This window comes from Martes martes (genome assembly GCF_963455335.1).
Source record: "Martes martes genome assembly, chromosome: 13".
NCBI lineage: Eukaryota > Metazoa > Chordata > Mammalia > Carnivora > Mustelidae > Martes > Martes martes.
Window position 1 is genome coordinate 19,771,711 of NC_137901.1, and position 23,927 is coordinate 19,795,637.

At 37.8% G+C, this 23,927-nt stretch overlaps 1 protein-coding gene across 15 annotated transcripts in view; it reads left to right on the forward strand.

The window, feature by feature from the left end:
- TCF4 (transcription factor 4) overlaps positions 1-23,927 on the forward strand; it is a 347,099-nt gene that overhangs the window by 206,978 nt on the left and 116,194 nt on the right. For 12 of the 15 annotated variants that reach the window (XM_080820860.1, XM_080820864.1, XM_080820866.1 and 9 more), the window contains 2 exons: positions 17,271-17,400; positions 17,879-17,928. In XM_080820860.1, the coding sequence (XP_080676986.1) occupies positions 17,271-17,400; positions 17,879-17,928 (180 nt within the window). The remainder of the gene's footprint in view (positions 1-17,270; positions 17,401-17,878; positions 17,929-23,927) is intronic. The other 3 variants (XM_080820861.1, XM_080820853.1, XM_080820855.1) reach the window with 1 other exon arrangement.

The window sequence follows — 23,927 nt, forward strand, 5'->3', positions numbered from 1 at the left end:
ATCTCTGAGCTCTGAAGTTTGCCGGACAGTTGTCATTTTCACTGCTTGCACAACCCGAGTGTCCTAAAAGCCATGGGAAACTGATCTGCATGCTGAGTGGCCCACTCTGAATTAGAAGGACTTCCTAAGGTGTCAACTGAACCTCTTTGCATTCTTGCTTAGCTGATGGACTTTTCCTCTTAACAACCTGAAGCTGGGATTGTTGGGGGAGTCAGAATGTGCTTGATCTGGGCACACTGCTCCTTGAACGTTGGAGCACTGTTCTCAGGTCACAGGATGACCAGGATGGGACGGGGGCTCAGTGTGGGAAGCAACAGCTTCCCTTTGATCCTTTGCAGGATGCATAAAAAAAAAAAAAACAAACAAACAACTTTGATGTTCTGAAAGCTAAAAATGTACAGCTCTTTTCTCCTGCAGAACGGCAGGTTGATGTTTGAGCACTAGCCAAATAACCCAGTTTAGTGAATGGCTGAGTTTTGACTTCTAGAAACATTTAATAAATACATTTTTATTTATGTCAGCAAAAAAAAAGAAAATCCAGCTGCTGGTATTTGCTCACCCCCCACCCCCCAGTACTTTTCTTTTTACCTTATTGCCAAAATTAGAGTATTTAAATTTTTAAAATTTCATGTTGAGTGCCTGTGCAGGTGTGAGGGCAGTATGGATTCGCAGGGAGAGTTTACGAGGTTGGTCGTTTTGTGTGTTTGCTGGGGAATGAGTATTTCTTCGTGAAGGCTGTGGCGTGCTGCCTGGATGTTCATGGGACTCAGTCACCTGCCTGTGACTTGCAGAGGAACAGAGCATTGTGGCACAGGGGTAGAGAGACAAATTTATGAACTGGTCCTCAGATCAGGTGGGACTTCTAGTTTTTCTCTGACCATCTGCTTGACCTCTAGTCTAGTGTCTTCAAAGACTTTGACTCTACGCCAGTATTCAGAATTCTGTGCCTCTATTCAGGGATAGAGTATAAATCTTAGAGGAATCTGCAACTTTTAACCCTGGTGCTGGTGTTTAGGAGGCACTTGAGGCTCAGTCTCCTTCTTTAAGTTTGAAAATATGTAGAATTTGTTTTATTGGCATGTTAAACTTTTGGAACTTTTTTTTATTATGGACATTTTCAAATACACACAAAAAATAGAGGAAATTACAAAAGGCTCTGCCATGTATCCATCATCTAGATTCAACAGATGTCATCATTTTCCCAATTTTTTTTTTTTATATAGCATCCCTTTTACTTTCTGTTTCTGAACTATTTTAAAACAAATCCCAGATAGCATGTTATTTCACCTATAAATATTTCAGGAGAATCTCTAACAAATAGGCCCTCTCCTTCGCTTTTCATAGCCACAACGCTGGTATTACAGCTAGCAAAACTATCAATAATACTTTACTAGCACACTGAGATTTCCCCCAGTTGCCTTGCAAATGTCTTTTTACAGTTGGCATGTTTGAATCTGAATCTAAACAAACCAAACATGTTGTATTTGGTTGTCATGTCTCTTAAGTCTTTTAAAAATTGGTAACTTTCCCCATTCTTCCCCTCTTTAATATTATACCTGGGTCTTTTTTCCTGTAGAACATCCTAAATCTGGATTTGGTTAATTGCTTACTTGTGGTGTCATTCAACATGTTGTTCTATTCTCCATATTTCCTGTAAACTGATAGTTGGATCCTAGGACTCATAAGATGTGGGTTCCATTTTTTTTTCATGGATTATCTTGTATGTATCATTTGCTTCCCATCAAGAGACACATAATATCTGATCATCGTCTTTTCATGATACTTAGATTAATTAGTGAATTCATCCTTTGCCAGCCTACTCTTCCTCTCATGAAGTTGCCCATCATCTCTCACCTGTTGCTTTAGAGGTACTATTGATGATTATGACATTGGAAGTTACAAAATACTCAAGAAAAGTTAATTTAATGAAGTTTCTTCTCCTTATTAAATCTCATCTGGAGTCTAATCATCTATAATTCATTCTTTTTGCATATTTTTACAGCTTCTCATTGTACTGTACATTCTTTCTTTTGACTGAACATACAGGTTGCCTTGTAAATCTAACTCCGTTTACTAGATGAGGCAAGTGTTTCTAGCCTACTCTGCTGATTTGTTGATTTGTTCAGGCTTTCTTGACATCCATAAACTTACTGTGTTGTGCTGTGTGATTTATCACCAATGCTTAGAATGGTTCTTGGAACATGATAATGATGTTTCCTGAAGGAATAGCCTTGTGAATTGTACATGTTTTCCAAAGACGTGCTTTGTACCCCTGGGTGTGCTGGTGAAGGTGCCACAAAACAATAGGAATAGGAAATTTGACTGAACTGGAAAGTTCTTGGTACATCATCATTTCCTCAACTCCTTTAGCCAGTCTTAGCATTTCAGGCAAGGGAATGGAAGTGGTAGAGTGTTGTCCATGTTGACAAAAGGTGGGAAGATGGCAGGTTGGTTTGTAGGTGTTTGAATGGGGATAGTATACAAATAAGTAAATAAATACAAATATGTATATATGTAAATGTCCGTAATCTATCTATCTCTCTCTCTCTCTCTCTCACACACACACACACACACAGTGTGGACCACCTACTTCAGAGCTAAGATCCTAGTGCGTCCTGAAGGAAGTAGATCTTTGTCTTTAATACATGGAGGAAACCTGAATGATTGAAGATTATTTTGGATACATGAAACTTTTCTTCAAACAACAGTGAAAATTAAGCAGCCAAGAATGCCTTCCTTCACAGCTCAGTTGTCTAAGTGTCTGTCTTCTGCTCAGGTCATGAATCCCAGGCTTCTGGGATTGAGCCCCCCATCCAGCTCCTGCTCAGCGGGGAGCCTGCTTCTCCCTCTGCAGCTCCCCCTGCGTGTGCTCACGTGCTCTCTCTTCCTAAATAAATAAATAAAAGTGACAAATAAATAAATAAAAAAATTTTAAAAATTAAGCAGCCAGTTATGTAGTGTATAAATCAAAAGAACCAAAAATGTTCATAGCTATGATGAACCGTTCTGAATATGAGAATGTTCTCCAGGAGAAATAAAACTACAGTCTGGCAAACAACATGTAAAGGTCTCCACTGTCCCCCTGTGATCTACTAGGAGATCTACTAGATGTGAATAAATTGGACATGTTCAAATACACGAGCTTAACTTGAGCAACCTAGGTGTGAATATTCTAAGGGAGTTGAAACCCAGTTTTACTTTACAAAGGTTTAGGTGTTGACAACATCCCCAGAAGTAATTAAAATCTGGCTGTCATAGTCAATTTTCTTTCAAACCGTGCCTTAAGCGCTCTTTTGGACAAGAACTTTCAGAGGCCGCAGCTCCTCAGTCAGAACCCTCAGTGCCATAGATGTTTCAGAATTCAGGAATTCTTTGCACTTTAGGAAGTTAATATGGTGCATGTAACGTGTACTGCGTAAGCCCCGCCATAGGGTCGGATGCAGCCTCCAGCAGTAAACGTAACAAGCACGTGAGTAGTCATACCCAGTGGGATTTAAACAAAAACAAAAAAAGAATATAGATATCCTCACATCAGTTCAGGTTAGGCTTGTCACAAAACTACAGAAAGCGTTCAGAGCTTTTGGGAAATCAGAATTGAGGGCAAGGGACTGTGGACCTGTCACTGGACAGAAATGAATGAATGAATGAATGAATGAATGTCCATCTTTGCTGGAAGAACAAAAGTCAGATAACAAATAAGGCGAGTATCGTTGTTAAAGGATTTTAAGTCCTTCCTATAAAGGACTTACTTCTTTGAGTTCGCCTGAGATTTAGAAATATAAAACAAAGCAGTCTCATCTACATGCCCAAATTAAAAAAAAAAAATGATTTTGGGAAGTAATATTTCCCACCTAGAAAAGCACAGACCTTCCATCTGTTTGTGTCTCACAGTCTGTGTAGGACTGATGGGCACTCTGTGAAATGAAAGGTCGGCTGTTGCTTTGGGGGGCCGTAGCCAGTGTTTGGTGTCTGAGAAAAAAGCAGCATCACCACCGGGCTTGGCCGCCATGCTTTGTGGAGTGGATTATTACAGGGCTGAGTTGTTCTCACGCCACGCACTCGGCCAGCACTTGGGAGGAAATTGTTTAGGTAAATGCAGTAAGGAGGCTACAAAAGGAGAGTGGGAGAGTCTATGTATTTGCTAAGTCCAGCCCTCTTCTATGTGGTTTTGCCGCCTCTGGGACTTCGTTTCCTTCTTTACGAAGCCAAAAGAGTCCTTACTCAGGAGAGTCTTGAGACTGAAATGTTCTTTTAAATTTTTTTGTTTAGTGAATTATAAATAACAACACAGATGACATACGGAAACTAAAAAGAAAATCAGTTTACCTCTCATCCTGTAAAAAATTGGCCAAGTGGTTTTGTCCCTTTTACATCGCCATTGAAAGGTTTGTTTTTAGTATTTTTCTATAGAAAGCTCTCAGATATCTGATTAAACCCCTGTGGCAGCTGCCACCTGGGCTATGCACTCACAAATATCATCAGATTATTCTTTATCTTGCTATAAACGAAGTTCAAGAAATGTTTCTGAAATGAATATAATCTTCATTCTGCCCTTCCTGCTATCTAAAATTATCTTGCAGAACTCTGCTCCGTGAAGTTATTCAAGATTGTTACTTATAATAAATGTAAGCAATGGAATTTGCCAAGATAAAAAATATTCTAATAAAACACCATGATTTGACTAAGCAATTATGGAGGAATTTAGAGAATTGTTAAACCAGTGGATACTTTTTGGAATAATTGATCATACCCAATGGGTGCCACATTTTTAAAAACATTTTTTTTCTTTAAATGTAAATTTACCACATCATTTCATACTTATTCATTTATTTAACAAAACTACTGCTAGAATTTTCTAAATTTTCATAAACACAAAGTTGCCATGGACATCTTTGCACATATATTTTTATATACTTGTCCAATTTTATCCTTTGGGTAAAATTCTAAAATTGAAATTTCAAAGTCATGTGCTTTTAAAATTTTGATGTACATTTTAAATTGCCTTCCAGAGAGTTTTTAACCAGTTTACATTCTTATTAGCTATATATGAAAGTGAACTTCCTCTCTGGCAGCTGAAAATTTGTCTCATTGTCACTTGCCAAATGTCTTTTCATATATTTATTGCCAAATTTCAAATTTATTCTTTCTATAAAGGAATGGTTCATGATTTTTTATTGCAATCTAAAGAGCTTTTTATTTGTTGAGGGTATTTATCTTTCCTTTGAATTATTTATTGCAAGGATTTTTCTGAACTTTTTTGATAGTTTGCATAATGTTTTAAAAAACAATTATGTAATCATCAGTTTTAATATGTTCCTTTAATTTTTCTGCATCTGATGTCATAGACAAAGTCTTCTCTACTTTAAAATTAAAAGAGAATTTATTTGCTTATATTGATTTCCTTGGCTTTATGTTTTAACCATTTAAATACATTTTGGTGTCAAGTCTGAAGCAAAGACTTAACTAAGTTTTTTTCTTCAAATCCTGAGCAAACTTCTGGTACTGCTCATTGAATAATTTCTTGTTTCTTCATCGATTTTTAAATGACAGCTTTATCATAAATCTCTCTATACACCCTTCCATTGCTATGTCTGTCCTTTCTGGCAGTACTATATTGTTTTAATTTACTTTGCTTAAAATATGTATATGTATATGTATATGTAGTAGATTTTCTCAACTCGTTTCTTTGTAAAAATTTTCTTAGCTATAATTATCATGCAATAGTTTTCCCGATAAAATTTAGAATCATTTCAGGATTCCGTGTTCTTCCTTTCCCACCCATTTTTTTCCTGTTTGGCATTTTATTTGGATTTGCATTAAAAGTCTAATTTAATTTTGAATCATCAGATTAATTTTATACAAGTACTTTCGGCAAAATATTTGTGTGAAAAGATTAAAATAATCGATTCCTTTGAAAATTGATATATGAGGGTATTCTGGTGTTTTTGTGCTGCTGAATCTGAATCCTTTTATGATTTTTGTTAAACTGTCTTGTGAACTAGTTCAGGCAGTCAGTGTCACATGCTGAATATCTAAATATATTTATAATGAGGAATATGAGAACACATAATAAAATATATGCCTGTCCTACATCCTTGGAGAGAAAATAGCATATAGATGGGTATAAATGCCCTACAATTACTATCAGGAAAGCTAAAACTTGTAATCTTTTCCTAGCTCTGTGAAGCCAGTTGGTTGCTTATTGTTAAAATATCATCTTTCCAATAAAGATCAAAGGCTGCTTATAAAATATGTGTGTGAAGGGGTGTCTGGGTGGTGCAGTTGGTTTCGGCTCAGGTCACAATCACTGGGTCATAAGATGAGCCTCTTGTTGGGCTCTGTGCCAAGCGCAGAGTCTGCTTACGACTTCCTCTCCCTCTCTTTCTGTCCTTCCCCACCCCTCTCTAAAATAAAAATAAATAAATCTCTAAAAAAATAAGATATTTGTACAAATATTGAGTAAACTGAAAGATTAGACACTAGGTACTACCTATGAAAGATTTCACAGAATAAGTGTGTTCTGAATGGAGTTTCAAAAGAAGGGGCAGATCACTGTGTACATGGGGTTGCTGTGCAGGTCAAGGCTGCAGCTCTGAAGTTGGCAGTGTCTTGAGATGAGATCGTGGGAGAGAAGACAGTAGGAGGAAGCCCAGATGCCATGTGTCTCTCAGTGTACTGAAGCCAAGCCTAGGGGAGGATATGGATGAGGAGGTTCTGTATCTCCAATGCCTAGAATGGTGGCTGGTTCATGGTAGGTTCTCGATGCCTAGTGAGTGCCAGATATGTGCATGAGGAATGAGAAGCCTGAGAGGTGGACTAAAGCAAAATTGGCTGTGAGGTAGGGATTCATGGGGGTGGGGGTGAGTATATTTGCAAGCTCTGAAGGTTGTTCTGCTGAGAGAACAGGGGAAGCTCAGGGCTTAAGAAGCCTACATTCTGAGAGCAGTATATGAACATTCTGGTGGGGCTGGGGTGACAGGCAGGGAGAGTAAGGGGTGACAATCACATCCAGAAAATTTCATGACATTTCCACCATGGCAAGATAATTGTATTTTAGAATATGTGTCCTAAGAAACACTATGCCTTCAGCTTAGAAAATGGGTCAGCAAACTATGGCCTAGAGCAAAATCCAGCCCACAGCCATTCTTTTAAATAAAGTTTTATTGGAACACAGCCTCACCTGTTCATTTACATAATATGCATGGCTGATTTAGTACCACAACAGCAGAGTTGAGTAGTTGAAACAGAGATCAGATGGCTGATAAAGACTAAAACATTTACTATCTGGCCCTTTGAGAAGATATTTAGTGACCTCTGTCTTAGAACAGTGTTCTTAGTATTTAGTGGTGGCGTTCTGGAAGTGGTAGCCAAGTCAGACTGAGTTCAGACAAATTAGTACATGACTAGTCTAAGTTTAGGCCATATCACTTCCTGTGAAGAAATATACCCCCAATATTTTATTGTGTTGAAACTCAGTTCCTAATTCATTGCCTTGAGTGTGTTATGTCTGTCTCCAGGCTCCTATGGCCATTTCTGTGGCCAGAAGTCCATGAAACTGCGTAGAGCACCTACTGTCTTGTGAACCTGTCTGACCCAGCCAGTTATCGATAGTTAAGAAATTAGAATCCCAGGGCTAAATATCATGTCAAGACCTCCTTGCTACCTGGTAAGGAGGACAATTTCTCAGCCTGCCAATTCAAGTTCTGCCAGCCTGTTTTATAAACTATGCTCCCCAGGTAACCGTCCTCTTCGGAACTCTCCACAGTCCTTCCTCTGTTCCTCACTATGTCTTCCATCCTCTTTCCTGTAGTGTCTTTTCTCCTGGAGGTGTGTGGTGTCACTGAATCTCTTTGTCCCAGGTAGAGCCTGCATTCCCCGAGCTGGGTGAATGATAAAAATATTGGAAAACAACATATTCAGGGAAGGCCAACCATTTTTTAGTCAAATGTCAACTATCATGTGTGCGTTTAGACAAACATACAGCTAATTTCTTCACAGACTTTACAAATTCTGGCTCTTCTAATTTATTTTAAAAGGCTGAGAGAATAATTAGGAAACAGCAGAAGTTTTGTGGGAAAGGTGTGTCGAGTCTTTCACATATTCAGGACTAAATTTTAGTTTCTTTGTGAAGCATTCAGGAGGCGGTGTTTTGAAAAACCACTCCAGAGGCACAGGGGGAAAGCTAAGGGCAAAACTGAATATACAACTGTAGGAGTTATATAGCTGCTGGGATAGAAATGGGGACGTTATCTTCATGACAGTAACCACTGTAATCGTATGGGCATAGTCAGCAATTAATTTATGAATTAACTAATTAACGCAGTTGGTATTTATTGAAGAGACGCTATGACTGGACCTACTGTGCTAGATGCCAGGAATACAAAGACGATTGAGGCTCCCTTTCTGCCCTGGAGGAACCCCCAGACTAGAAGGGAGAAATCAGATGCATGAACACTCGCCATACAAGATGAGAAATGTTACTGCAGATGAATGTTTTCAGATGAAATAGAAGGAAAAGTCTAGAAGGAAGCGTACTGAAATGTGAGAAGGTTGGGAGCAGTAAGGAATAACAGCAAAATCAGAAAGAAAAAAAAAAAAAGGAATTTGAACTTGATTGGAGAAGACAGTTGACCACACTGTGGAAGTCAAGGTCTGACATGAATGGCAAGATGAAAAAGGGGACGGGGACGAAGGAGTGCGCTGGCTGTGATGAGCACGGGGCGACGTATGGAAGGGCTGAATCACTCTATTGTAGACCTGAAGCTGATCTAACACTGAATGTTAGCAGTACTGGAATTAAAATAAGAACTTAAAAAGTAAAGAATAATATAAAATACTAATAAAAAAAGAAAAACGAATGCCCAGGGGCCACAGAGAGCAGAAGCGAGAGCAGCAGAAGTTTCAGACCCAAGAACTGAGATTTCCGTTGTTCGAGAGGGCTTGGTGTTTTACAGCCTAACACTTCCTTGGCGTGTTTCAAATGTGTGTATAATATGCCTACGCATTACTGATATCCGATAATAAATCATGTTACGTTCTGACTAATGATGTTACATAATGTATATTGTATTAATTTATAGTAATATATTTTATGTATACAGCATATGTAATAATACTCCTCAGTGAACCAAGACTGAGTAAGTGCTAGGAACTTTGCTAAGCACTTTGTATTATTTAGGTCAGTTCTCACACTGGGTAGGAATAGTAACATCATTTCACCCCAGACAAGGAGCCTCAGGCCTTTGGAGGTTAGGCAGACTGCCCAAGGTTATCCAGGGTAAAAGTGGTACTCACACCAGGGCCTGTCCTCATCTACTGAGTTAGAGGGTCCTCTGGGGTATGATGAGATGAGCTTTTGGTGTTAAGATGAACTTCAGAGAAACAGATTTACTCCTCCAAATGGTCAGGGCAAGGGCAAGAAAACCCAAGTGCACAGAATAGAGGGAGGGGGCCTGTGGGGTGAAGGCCAAGCCCGGGTGTTTACAACAATCCTGGTTGTGTGGCTTGCCAGCTCCATGTTCTGCCATCGGTCCGGCCACGTGCTCACTCTGAATGTCCCTGTGAGCCCGGTGATGGTCAGATCTTCTGCCTTGGTGGTAGCGAAAGGATCTGCTGCTGTGCTCAGTTCTCCACAGGCACTCAGCTCTGACGGCGCTACCTTTATCACTGGTCTCACTGCACGTTCCTGCTCCCCCTTCCTCCGCTATTACTACGCATTATTTTCAGCAGCAACAGTAATTGGAAGGACTAATGGAATACATCTATGCCAGAAAAAAAAAAAAAACCAAAACACCGAAAAAGACCCCAACCCAGCAGAATAGCTGTTCAAGTCCCCAGTTTGCTTAATAGGGATAGTTCTGCATTTATTTCAATATTTAGTGAGAGTTTGCCATGGCGGGTCCCTGGGCTGGGCACAATAGGGAGGTGAACTATGAATAAGTCATTTTCCCTTTTAACCAGCGTATAAACTCGTTTGGCCTTCCTGGCCACATATTCTCGATAAGCCATGTACTCAAGAGAGCTCTTTGGGAGCTAAGCTGTGAACGCACGTTGAAAGCCGACCCACTTCAAGGAGGAGGCTGTGCGTGCCCAGCTTTGGAAGGATAGTCAGAACGTAAAGAAATTCATGATGATTTGAAAATTCCATCATGCATTCACTGCTTCTCCGGATAACCTCAATTTCCTCATGTCACGTGGTAGGCTTATCACCTTATGTACAAGTTCAGAAAGTTATCAGGATACCTTATTTTAGTAAATCTTGTACGTTGGCTGTTAGACTTTAATTGAGAAGCTATGTGAGGTGCTGGGTAAGCAGACAGAGATCCTGGATCCTGTCCTCCATGAGGACAGTCTCAAAATAAAAATGTTTTTATAAATCCTTACTAGAGAGGAAGGCATTTACAACAACCTTGAAATGGAACCTTTCCGACCCAATATGAAGAAGACTGACATGTGACATTTTGATACCACTTTATTTTACTAAAATAGCAACCTGGCCAAATATACTTTAAAGTCGGCACGTTTATTACGGCCACGTGTTTATATTTATAGGCGAAGTAGTGTTAATTCCCTAGTATGCTAACAGGTCTGATTCAAATTGTTCTAATTTTACTTTGGAACAAAATTGCTAAAGAGAAACATTTTAAGGCAAGTAGTGATTATAGCACATTTATCAAATTATATATTAAATAAACTTCCTGAACTGAGAAGGAGCATAAACTGAAAAGAAGGTAGTTATCTTAAATTCTATATTGTTTATGTAAGATTTCTTCAAATCCATTTTTATGGTAGGATCCTGATTGCTTTCCTGTTTTTCTTTTGCTGAATTCCTACCTTCTCACTAACAAATAATAATCCTCTTTTTAATATGTAGTAGATGACTTGGGATTTCAGAGTGGATTTTCAGAAACCACTGAAAGACCTCCTCGCTTTACTGTAGACAGTAAATGTTGTTTGTTGTAGTGTTGGTTTTTGTTTTTTTGGGGTTTTTTTTTGAGAGGTAGTCAAATAGGTGAATGCATAAACCTTGCCAACCCTTGGGCAGTTGTAATTTCCATATCAAAATGCGTGAGTTTTTACTTGACTATTACTCTGCTATACATTAAGTAATAGTTACCATGGCAACCTTTGGATCACGTTATAACATTTAAATATAAGGTGTTGTGTTTCTTTATAGGAAAAGACAATATACTTGAATTTTTAATGTATGGTGAAATATAATCACTATAAAAATAAGTCATTTTGTCCAAGGTCAGTTGAATGTTTTGGAGGTTATGCACATTCCCAGCCAAAACTGTGACATGCGTGCATGTGTGCTTTGTCATATCATGGGGAACATAGATTTAAAAAAAAAAATAGTACTTGATAAATACCACATAATATTCATTAAATGCCTGTAGTTGGCATTGCAAAGAGAAAATACTGAATTCGTTTGAGCTATTCATCAGTGGCTAATGTAGGAATAAGAATTTGAATTTATTTGGCATCACATCTTTAATAAAATTTTATCAAATACACGTCTTATTTTTAAATACCTAGTTGTACAATACGTAGCGTGCCTAGTTTTGGTCTCACATATAGTAGAATTAACCATAGCAGGTTGCTTACACTTGTGAAAATGAAATTAGATGAGCCATTGAAATAATCCTTGTGGCAGTTCAGGAAGATGGCTACTAGCTGAAATCATCTAGATCAACTGTTGGCCGGTGTCTTTCTTCAATATGTCTCAAGACCAGCCATCTCTTGTTGCCAGCGTGGTTCTAGGCCATGGGGCTATCATCACTGTTTACGTAGGCCTGCAAATGGGGCTCTTTTTCAGTTTTTTATGATGACTTTTCAAAATTATTATCTCAATGTATACTTTTTAATCTCAAAGTAGAGTAGATGATCTCACTGCCAGTGAATCATGCTCAGCTTTTGAGGAAACTTTTAAATAGTCATCAGTGGTTTGTAATATAGGACTATGAATTATAGGGACATGGGAAGGAGGGTAACTATGTGCTAGACACCAGCTCTGCTGGACATTTTACATATGTTGTTTCATCCTCCTGATAACCCTGTAATAGAGCTCGCATTACTCTCTTTTTACAGAGGAGGAAAATAGGGCTTACAGCAGTTACATTAGTAACCCCTAGCCACTGAGCAAGGGTTCAGTGTGATCTGACCTCAAAGCCCTTCCTCTTTCCTCAAGAGATTTGGATTCTACTTCTGACTTGTTACAATGTGCACTACACATTCATACTAGAAATAGAGAGCATTGACCTAAAGTCCCTAAAAGAAAATCTTTGCTAAATGATAATTTCAATAATTTACATTTCTATGCAGCACAATCTGTTAAGTTCCTGATTATGAAAGTTACCCTTGCCATCTTATCTGAGTTTCCAGAGTTCTTTTTTGTTGAAACCAAGTATAATACAGAACTCAAAATAAGCTACAAAGGCGCATTCCTAGACATACAGCTATTGGGAATAGAGACTGTCCAAAGACTGACCTTCAGTTTTGAGCTTTGAAGTTCAAAACTGGACAGGTGGAAATATTGTGTTCTTCATTGCCCTTTGGTGTGAGATATATTCTGGGTTGCAGAGTAAGTGCCAACAGCAGCAAAATTATCGCCCCCTCCTGCTACTATAGTAAGTCAGCAATGGCCCTTCTGTGGTCAAAATGGCAAATTCAGCAGCAGCTATTCGACAGGGATTTACAAAAACTTCCCCATGGCTGTTAGAAATCTTATTCAGCAGTGTCTTTGAAAACCCGATTCTGTACAGAATTCACTATGTAGAAATGACCTCAATTGCGCTTTTTTTTAAAATGTGTTTTAAACAAATAAAATCAGTAATTTTGCTCGATGTGTATTTTGCACTTAGTACTGCAAAGTCGATTAGGTATCCATACAAATATCCAGCATTCATAAGTTTTATAGTAGTTCAGAATTTTATTTCCATTATTAACGTAAAGCCTTCCAAAATTCCTGGCTTTATAGAGTCAGTTCGCCATACAAAGCCACTATACATCACTTAGGTTTGTGATGAAAGAATGGAATTGCAGCTGTGTGAGTACTAGAATACCCAAACATGAATTAGACTCACAAGCATTTGGCAATAGTTCAGAAAAGGAGCTTAATCTGGTTTCATCTGAGACTGCTTTTCTCTGTTCTACAACATCCCCCCAAGATGTTGTGTCTGATACCGGATCACAACGTAATGGGAGTGACGCAAAATCAGAGAAAGCTCTAAGAAACCAGGGGCACATTTGCTTTTCCCCGGAGATAATTTTTTCTCCTACTTCTTTTTTCTCCCTCCCCCCCTCCCAGATCCCAACTCAGAAATTCAAGGTCATTCACCTATTAGATGAATTAATTATAAGCCAAAAAGCAGCATTCATCGTACTCTGATCTCACTCATATCTATAATTAAGGGTAAATATAATCTTCCTTTTTAGAAATGTACCACCCACCCATTACATCTAAAGTGCTGACTGAAATGAAATAATAGTTCAAAGCAAGATGATTTTAGTTTAACAAGAAAAAAGTTGATAATTTAAGCTCGAAGCAGTGAGTTCTATTTTTGATTACCATTCAGTTATAAATCTAATTTGAGATATATGCTGCTTTTCTGTTACTCAAGTTTAATTCATGGTTTGCATTCTTGGTTGCATAAGAGAACTTCAATGGTTGATCAAGGATGTTAAAAAGCTCCCTGCCCCCCACCACCGCCCTGAAGGAAATTGGGGCAGGGGTTGAGAATGTGTTAGACTGAGACCCAGAGCTATTGTAAGACAAACACAAAAATTTAATAGAAAGGGACTCTCATGGAGACTTCTGCATTTGGCATTTGAAGGGCTCTATCTGGTGGGACTTTGTGCTGAAGGGTTGGTTGTCGGGGGTGGGGGTGGTGGACCCCCAGATATTTAAACCCAGTTAACAGAGTCAGCAGGTTCTATTTTTTGGTGAGGGTATTTTAAGTCTTAAGATTGTTTGTCTTCCGAAGAAAATAAGGACTGAAGAAAGGGAAGGGCTCATCACATCACGTTGCAGACAGTTAAACAAAATGCTAAACTATGGGTTTAAGATTTACAGGTTAGCTCTGTGAGATGCCACATCTTGCTTCCAGTGTTTCCTGGCGGACTCGGGCAGCTCTGTACTGGGACCCAGCATAACCACAGAGCATGAGCTTGCACAATGCGGAAACCCTGAAACCTTTACGGTCTTATTTAAGGCAAAGACGAACTGGCCCATTTTGAACGCAGGCTTTAGCTTCCAAACAACTTTTATTAAGTGAAAATTTGCGCCTCTCTCTCTCTCTCTCTATCTATATATATATACTCATGCAGGTGAATTCATATGTAAATGAATGTCTTATCCATTTTGTGCCATATTCAATTTACCTTATTAAATGGAATGCCATTAACTTTCTAAGTTCATAAACTCAGGTTTTTTAGCCAGTGGAAATTTTTTTTTTCTCTTTCTTCTTGCTAAAGAGAGTTAAACGCGTGACGTAAAGGCCAAACAATAGTAAATGGTTATTGTTCATTTTACAAGTATACTCTACAATAGGAACACATATATTTTTATCTTAATTTTCCCTAGGGGTGTGATTAGGGCCCCCTTAAGTATGAGGAAATGCTTATTTTTGTTGCTTTAGAAGAATGATTCTATTGTCTGAGAGAAAAAGAAAAAGGAACAAACAGGTCTAAAAAGAAAGACACAGGAATGTGCTTTGTGGAAAAAAAGGGGGAGAAAAAAGATTAGCGTGAGCCTTTGCATGTGTGGAAGTGCTATCTGGTCTTAGTCCTCTGTCACTGTCCATAGTTCATATGGCTGCCCATGCAAGGATTGGGTGCATGATTTAGTTACAACTGGCCCGTGAAATGATTTTCTTTTAAATTAACAACAGTAAGGTCAGCCACAGCCAGTGAGCGATCTCCTAGTTATCATTTTCCATTTTTCACAGCTCTGCTGTGAAATGCTGCTAAAACACAGTATAGCAAACTTGTTTGTTTTTATGTTGACCTATTGAATGCATCTACTTTCTTGGGAGTGGAAACCTTTGCCACCAGGACCAACAAGAATTAAGCAGTGGTTAAGCTCATTAAGGAGACAAGCAAGCATTTCAACATATCTGCTCAGTCCTTGTTTGAATATTTGGTATTATTTGAGAAAAATATAAATGAAGAATGAGGAGTGGTGTCTGCCTAAAATACAAAGTTTTCAATAATGTCATCTTCACACTCCTCTTCTCATGAAAGGAAGGCTTATTTGTAAATTTCCCAGACTGTGAGGAGGTTGTGATTTAAATCACTCACAGCTTTTTTTGATGGAAATTTCAAAGAAAACTTGGGCTTAAATAAAGATTTTGTTAATAAGCTTTACCCAGAGTGAAATATCAGGTTCAGATTCTAAAATTCTTGAATGCCACTTATAATAAATCATTTGATGTTAAGCTGTTGGATTCCTGATTTGTAGAAAACTATTGCAAAGAGCTCTATATTTTAGTTTGTCCCTGGGTAGCATTTGGATATCTTTCTTAAGTTCGGAAGAGGCAGCAAGATAACGTGCAGATGTCAGGTTTTTATCTGGTAAATACTCTGGCTTTATCTGGTATCGATGTGGCAAACCCGGAGAGACTCGCCATGAGTTTTTGCTCAAAATGAGCCTCCAACCTAAAATCTCATCCTCGAAGTTTTATTTTAAAGTAACGTTCGTCATGCATCCCTTGGAAAAGTCTGAAACTGGAATCAGTGAAGGCAAGCTTGTCAGTAACTGATTAGTCCTTTATATATTACTCATCCAGCACTCACAAAAATCCCTTGGAATAGAGAGGTTCTCTTTATGATATTTAGCTATATGGCCCTGGAAAGGGGAGGTTTGAATTTTTGATTTTCCAGCTTATGGGTCATATTTGACCAACTGCTTTCACTAGAAGACATGCCACTTTGTTGAGCTATTTAGGAATCAAAAAGACTGTCTTAATTTAAAACAAGGACTCTTTGTTTTAGTTGGTGACTGCCTTGTGAAATTTTTCAGTTCTCAGCGGGTTAACCAGGGAACAGGGGCAGAGTCATAATTGGCCTATTTAGAGTATTTTGCATGTGAATAGTGTGTTAGTGAAGCATCCCTAAGTCTGTTGTGAGTGACATGGTGATTAGAATTTAGATTAGGGAAAACACATTCTGTACTTTATCAAGGACAGTAATTAGTTCAGTCAGTAAAAGTTGATTACAAGTAACGATAAAGTTAGATTTTTAGTACTTAATTTTAAAATTTCTTTATTAAACAGTAAATTTGTTCTTAATATAAATGGTCGTATCTACACTTGTTTTCTTGCGTATCAGACTAATTAAAAGAACAATGTGTTCAATGCAGAGTATAATCAGGCGATTTATATATTATGGGTAAGTTTTTATGTAGTTTTTAGACATTGTAATATTATTATTGAATCTTTCGCGTGTCATCCTTCTCGAAAGTTTAGTAATTTATCACACTGTGGTAAGTTCATGATATTTGTGAAAGTTCTCTAGGGCTCAGGTAAATGTTTAATCTGTGGGGATGTGTTTTAGCTTCCAGTAGTCCTCAAGAGGGCATTCTAATGTCCTTTAATTTGTTCCTGTTAGCTTAGAATGCCTCTACCTCTGTGATTCTGGAAGTTAGTGTGAGATTTGAGTTTACGCCCAGCTCCGCTGGCATTTTCTCTTCTGTGGGTGCCGTGTAAATCCGCGGAGGGTAGAGCTATGCCGATGGAGAGAGGCAGAGTCCTCAGTGGACGGGAGCGTTCTCCACTCACCCCCAGTGTGAGTTGCGGGGGGAAGTTGTGTGTGCATCCGAAAAACCAGATTCTTCTTGGGTTCTTGTGAAGGAAGGGCAGGGATAGTTCCCCGAGAGGAGCCCAAGCGTCGATTAGAAACAAACAAGCAAAAACAAAAACAAAAAAACAAACCCCAAAACACCATGAGTCTGACCTAAATGCCCTCTTCTTTAAAAAAAAAAAAAAAATTAAAATGTGAGCTGTCTTAAGATGAAAATACTGTGGAAAGAGAATCACCTTCTTCTACTTTCCTCTCAAAAGCAAAGAATTAAAAAAAAAAAAAAAGAATCACAAACTTTGGGCTGGCTTCTGAGATTGCTTTCCCTTTTGTTTGGTTGTTTTGTCATTGTTGCAGTTTTACCAGATGCTGTTTTGTTTATTGCCTGGGTTTAAGTACTAACAATCAGTTGGGGGGTGGTGAATGCGGAAAAACTAACCTTACGTGTTTGTTTTCCCTTTTTAACCTTTTAGCAGAGTCTCCTTGGAGGTGACATGGATATGGGCACCCCAGGAACCTTGTCGCCCACCAAACCTGGCTCCCAGTATTATCAGTATTCTAGCAATAACCCCCGAAGGAGGCCTCTTCACAGTAGTGCCATGGGTAAGGTATTCCTCTGTCTGAATGCCTGAGTGATTATTAGTCGTCTTTTTCTTTCTTCTCTCTTTTAATACCACCCTTTTCGCCCTACCCTCACCCCACCCTCCAAAACCATAAAATTTTCCTCAAATGTCAGGCTCGTGACCACCCCTCCCCGGTAGTACATTGGATGGGTATGTTAACAACTTCTAGTAGCAAGAGAACTATTTTGGTGTATGCTTATTTCTTGTTTTCTCTTGGCTGCCCATATAAGGCAACTTAAAAAAAAATCAAAGCTTAAAAAAAGTTAAAGATCTTGATTTTTACGAAAAAGGCAGAATTTGATGTCTGCCAGAATAAAGTACGATAGCGGTACTGACATTTTGCTAAGGTAACGACTTAAGAAAATCTGGTCTAATCTAAATGGCTTCGTGGTGTAATCTGTTTTAGTTAGGAAAATGGGCATGCGGGGACCTCACCGCCCCTCTTCCTTTTCTTTCAGAGGTGCAGACAAAGAAAGTTCGAAAAGTTCCTCCAGGTTTGCCATCTTCAGTAAGTACTGCTTGTTTCTGCTTTTGCATATTGTTTATTTTGTTGTTTCGTACTGATGCGAGGGAGAGGGGAGTAACAAGGTGCTAGGGGCCAGAGCTGCACGTTTCTCTAGAATATGGCTGGGGTAGGAGCGACCCGCACGTCCAGCCACCTGACCCGCGTTGGAGTGATTAATTGCATATCCTGGAAGGCTGGGTGGTTGTGTTGATACTCGGCAGGTTAAGCTGCGAAGAGAGCCTTGAAAAGGTGCCTGAAGTTGGAGGAGTTTTACCTGTACAGGGCTTTCAAGAGAATGAGTATTAGTTTCATCTGTTGGTTAAATTCTTTGTCGGTATTATGATGATTTATGGATTTGCATGCGAAAGGAGATTTGTGGAGAGGATTTAGGAAAAATTTACATGGGTTTCAGCCCAGAGTGCAGAGAGAATGTCTCTATTTTCTAGAGAGGTGACTGAATAAAAGCTGCAGAGGTAGCCGCATCAGTAGCCATTTGTGTCAGGAATACCAGGTGACAACCAGAGGAAACATCTGTAACCAAGAGCATTCTGGGTCTTTTTAATACCTGGAGCTGGACTCGGGCACGGCTGAGGTCCTTCCAGTCTCCAACGTAGCAAAAGGCTATTGTGATCACAACTAAATAACATCTCTTTATTTTCAATTCTTACATATATTTTCAAATCTGAGTTCCTAGATGGTTTTGTTTAATTTTGTTTAGAACCGGTCTTTCCCTAACGAGCTTCCTCCTTACGTAGAATAAAAATATGAGTTCCTCTCTCCTTCCTTCCTTCCTTCCTTCCTTCCTTCCGTCCTTCTTTCCTTCCTTCCTTCTTTCCTTCCTTCCTTTGAGATAGATACAGGTATAGATACACAGTTTTGATTTCATTTAATTTAATTCTGTGCTCTGTAGGGCACTAGTATTCTTTGAAAAGAATGCTAATGAGCCCTATTGTAAGTTCTTCTCCTCTGAAATAAAATGATATTTGGGTTTCTGAAAACATATTACCAATCAATGCTCTCACATATTAGTTTTACTTCATTTTTAATAAATTAGGAGAATAATAGGTTTTGCAAATGTGCTAAGATTAGATTAACCCAAACACCTGTGTATTTGACTTGATTTCAGTTCAGCTCATCCAAAAAATTATTAAGTGAATATATCAGAGTGAGTCTTTATCAGGAAAAAAAAACACAAATTTTGCATGCTGATTATCATAGACTTGGTAATGTTGTAGAAGCATCACAAAATTATCCATAAATATAGAAAAATATTGTGTAAATAAAACTGCCAATGGTGTATAAAATAGTCACTTTGGACTACCAGTAAGTCACTTAAAAATGTACCGAGTGGTTTATTCTTTAAATTTCTATGCTGTATTGAAATTGACTAATATCCCCTCAGGTTTTTATAAGCATATTTTAAGCTTGAAGTTTGTGGTGGATTTAATGTAGATGAAACTTTAGCTTTTAATAGCTTTTATGACAACTTCAAATGATATAGTCCTCACAGCTGTTTACATTTTAAACATGCCTGAACCTAATACGGACAGTATTAAATACAGTAAGTGGACCTTTGACTCTTCTGAAATGATAGAATAGCTGTGTGTCATAAAAGCCATGGAAAACTTAAAGCTATAGAACCTTATTTATGCCTCAGAGTCAAATGAACTTTGTTTTTTCCAATGCTAAAATTATGCAGAAATCGACACAATTTCCAAGGAGTGCTTTGGTATGGCATTAGATAATATCTATCTGCTTAATCGTTGTCAACAATAATTTCTCCTACTTCATTGTAAATTTTTAAGCATTTCCCTAGAGCTAATTTTCCCTATAGAAAATTTCACTGAAAATAGTTTTTTCTTTGCTGTTTAGACAGTTTGTGTGTTGTTGATGTATTGTCAGATGTTTAGAAATATGAAAGTGTCTTTCCTTTCTTCCCAGTAGATCTGGAATTGGAAATTTAATTTGTATTATTTAATTTTTGGCTTTTGATGGTCAGTTCAGGATTTACTCTTCTTAGACAATTTATCTTGGCTAAATGTTTTAATGGTCCTGAAAGAACATTTTTGTAAATAGAGCCTGTTTTTGGAAAGGCAAGGAGGAAAATTCAATTGAAATGGAAATTTTATCCTTGTTATTTTTTATTTGTTTTTTTTCTTTTTTAAGCAAAAAAGAATGACTTAGTTTGGTCGATTTTAGAATCCAGTCATCTATTTATTGTTACTACTTGGAAAAAAAAAATCTCAGCTCTGTTCTAATCACAATTTAACTTAGTTTATATTAGGCTTGTTGTATGTATTGGATTGCTTATTATTTACAAGATCCACATGCCTTACCACCACACAAAATATATATGTTTTAATTTGATCTAAAGAGTCTGCAATAGTCACTGTAGCACATTTGCCCCAGTAGACCCATATTTTCATATTTTTAGACCTCTGCCATGTTTATTCTTTTTTTAAGCTCAAATAAAAATGATGACTGTAAATCTGACAAGAGACACTTCCTAAAACTTGCTTCAGTATGTGTGAATACTTTTATTACAAATAATAAGAAATTGGGGCTAATCAAGGGTTTCCTTTGGAGTGATTATGACTAGATAAAGACATTTATATGTTTTCTGCGATACATATTTACCGTGATAAATAGTAATAAATCTGTCACAATCTGTTGTGTCAACTCACTTTTTCCCCCTCCTTTTCGACACGGGCCCTTTCTCTTCCTTAACCTAAAACAAAGAAAATTTAAACTGTAACATCTGTAATCAGATATTACTTATGGCATTCCCGGAAGACAGAGGCTGGACCTCTTTTGTCGCCATTAGTCTGGATCTTCACAGGAAATGAGAGCGAGGGGCTCGCCTGGCCCTGTTTTTCAAAATACTGCAGCATCTGTGGGAGAGAGGAAACATAAGCCTGGCCCAACATCATGCCATGGATCTGGCAGGATCCTTGAATGTGTTTGTGCTGTGCATCGCCTCTAAGAGACCTGGAGTCACGGCGGAAGCGTGACAGTGATAGGGCGGCGGAAGAACCATCCTGCGGGGTCGCCTTGCACAGGCGCAGTGGAGGGAAGGAAGTCTGGCCCCCTGGACCGCAGAGGCCGGGAGTTAGGGCTAGGGTGATGTCTCTTTAAAGGGAAGGCTGTGCGAAATGACAACTCTCTAATTGCCCACCAGAGCCCTGCTTAGTACTGCAGAACATTTTCCTGTTCTCTGTTCAGATCGCAGTATGTTCTTTTCCATCACAGACCAGCTTCTTGTAGCCCCCCATCCCTTGATGGGAGTTCGACAGCTAAGCTTTGTTGTTTGTTGACGCCAGCGTTCATTTCACCTGTCTGATTTCTTGGATCTGCACGTGAACTTCCAGTCTGATTTCTATGTCTTGGATTTCTCTTTTAAATCCTGGATCTCAAACTTAACACTTTTCAACTCTACTGCTCTTTCCAGCAGATTTCTTCTCTTTGTATAGCCGCATCGTCATACATATTGAATCCTGAACTCATGCGGAGAAAAATATACCCATTAAATCACATTTTGGGGGAAAATGATCCATAATTCTTAGAAATTTACATGGAGGCATTAAATCTAGAAAGCAAAAAATTTTCACATTGTGCTGTTCTAAAATATTTTTTCGGCACATACATAAAAAGCACAAAGATATGGTCTTTCGAGAACTTTATTGTGCCCACCAATATGGAAACATATAAAAACTCCATCTTCTTATAATTTGAATGTGAAATGACATACATTTAACCAGAAACTGTTAACAACAGCAACCAATTCTACTTCGAACATGGGTGGAATTTATCTTTACTTCCAGCTGAGTTTTGAAACTTCAGTGACAGTCTCACTGTCTTCCCCATTTGGAATCCCTGGAACTTTAGATGTCTCTAGAAATAAGAAGTTTTATCCTTAGAAGTAGTTTATGACATGTCTTATCACCAGGGATTTTTCCAAACTGAACTTTTCAGTAAAGTCTTTTTTTTTTTTAATGTTAAATTACAGTTGTTTTTTCTTTGCTTATAGTTTTCAAAATCACATAGATCTGGCAAGCTTTGCATTAGGTGGTCAGAGATAATTTTGGACACAGGGGTCCTAAGGACAACAATCTCTATGATAGTAAAGATTCTAAAATAAGATTTGGGCACTCCAAGAAACTTTGAGATGAGTTAATCATTAGGTGGACTTGAAAAATAAAAATTCAGTGTGTATAAGACACCAGGTTTTACTGAGTTTCTTAATAGAAAAATGCTTAAAGAAAATAAAATCTTAAAGTTTAAATGAGACTTTCTTTTACAGAAGAGATTATTAGGAATATCAGGAAAAGTTGGGTAATGTTGATGGCATTAAGTGTCCAGTGCCTTTTACAATATGTAAAAAACCTTAATATTCGAAGGTTTCAAAAATGATGTAGAGCTCATACCTTAAAATATTTTTGGAAAAAAAAATTTCTTTCTCAAATGCTTGAGGAAATCACAATGTAAAAGAGAAGTTGTTAATCATTTTTTTTTCCTTTTAGAGGCTCAGAAATTATATATGATTGAAAACCTCAGTACTTAAAATATATCATTTCCCCCATCACTTTGAAATTAATCATAAATCACAGTGATGCTATTACATGTCAGCAGAATTTTAACTTGAGGGATAACATAGCTTTTGTTACAATAAAATTTATATTAATTTTAAAATAAACTTAGTGTCAGCCACCTGGACACCATCCTTTGTAGGAAATTCTAGAGTAACCAGTTATGTGATAAGATATAAAATGAGGGGCCTCATCAAGTTTCATTCCTGGAGGGGTAGATCCTTTGTGAAAAAGTAAACACCTATGGTTGTTTACATTAAAATCTTTGGATAGCTCACAATAGTTAACTTTAAACTTAGTGTACCCATTCTCCAACTAAAGATATTGAAATATGAAGTTTGGATATTAGAATTATGCTTACTAGTTATGAAAATGTATAGATAGAAAAGAGATAAAGTATAATGCGATTAAATCATCCCCAACAGGACAAAAGTGTTATTCACGCAATTTACACAGAATAGGTCACATGACACCGGGGAGTACCTTGAAAGTTGAGAAGATGTTCATCACAGAGAACATATATTTTTGTGCAATCAATATTGAATTTACTAAACCAAAGGCTTCAGAAGTTCAGCATATACATTCTTTCTTTGAAAACCAATCTTGATTACAGTTAGAGGCTACGGACATTATGCTTTTTTTATGAATTGCTGGTTATGAGACAATTAAAGGAGAATCTCTATATTTAAAGTTTTTATTGGGGGCTCTTAGTCTATTAAGAATATTTCATAAGCATATGAGATTCATCCAAATATACAACATATGTACCATTAGGCATTCCAATCTCTCAGGAGTTTGCTACAAGATTTCTATATTTTTGTTTGGAATTTTGGAATAATGAAATCTCTTTTCCATCATCCTCTCTGTTATGAAATCTATTCCTGTTCCCCTTAAAAGGATGACTTCTGGTGTGTATATTTTAAATATAAAGTGGGAAGAAATGTAAGGAAGAAGAAAAACACAAAAGTCAACTATAGAAGAAAGGTTTGCATATTTGTGAGCTCTTCTGGGATTATCTTTACAAATGAAAAGGATATACGTGTCAAACACTCCACCTAGTTTCCTCCTCAATAGAGATGCCTTCCCGGGCCCCCTTTGTCTGATTATTCTACCAAGCAAGCTCTTCTAAGGTGGCATGCTTGATATCTATTCCCCCCCACCCCCGTGTGTATTTTTATTTTTTTAACCAACTTTTCGATATTTCACCTGCTAAGATTTATCAGGACTTTTGTTAAGATTTCAACAACTGGAACAATAGCATTTCATATAAAACTGGCCTCATTTGTTGAGAAAGGAGAAATACATTTCAGGAAACTGTTATTTGGAACCTTATTTTATCACTTCCACTGAAGAGTGTATTTTGGTGTGAAGTCTTGGACTCCGTCTGAGTGGTTTAATTATTAAGAAATCCAAGAA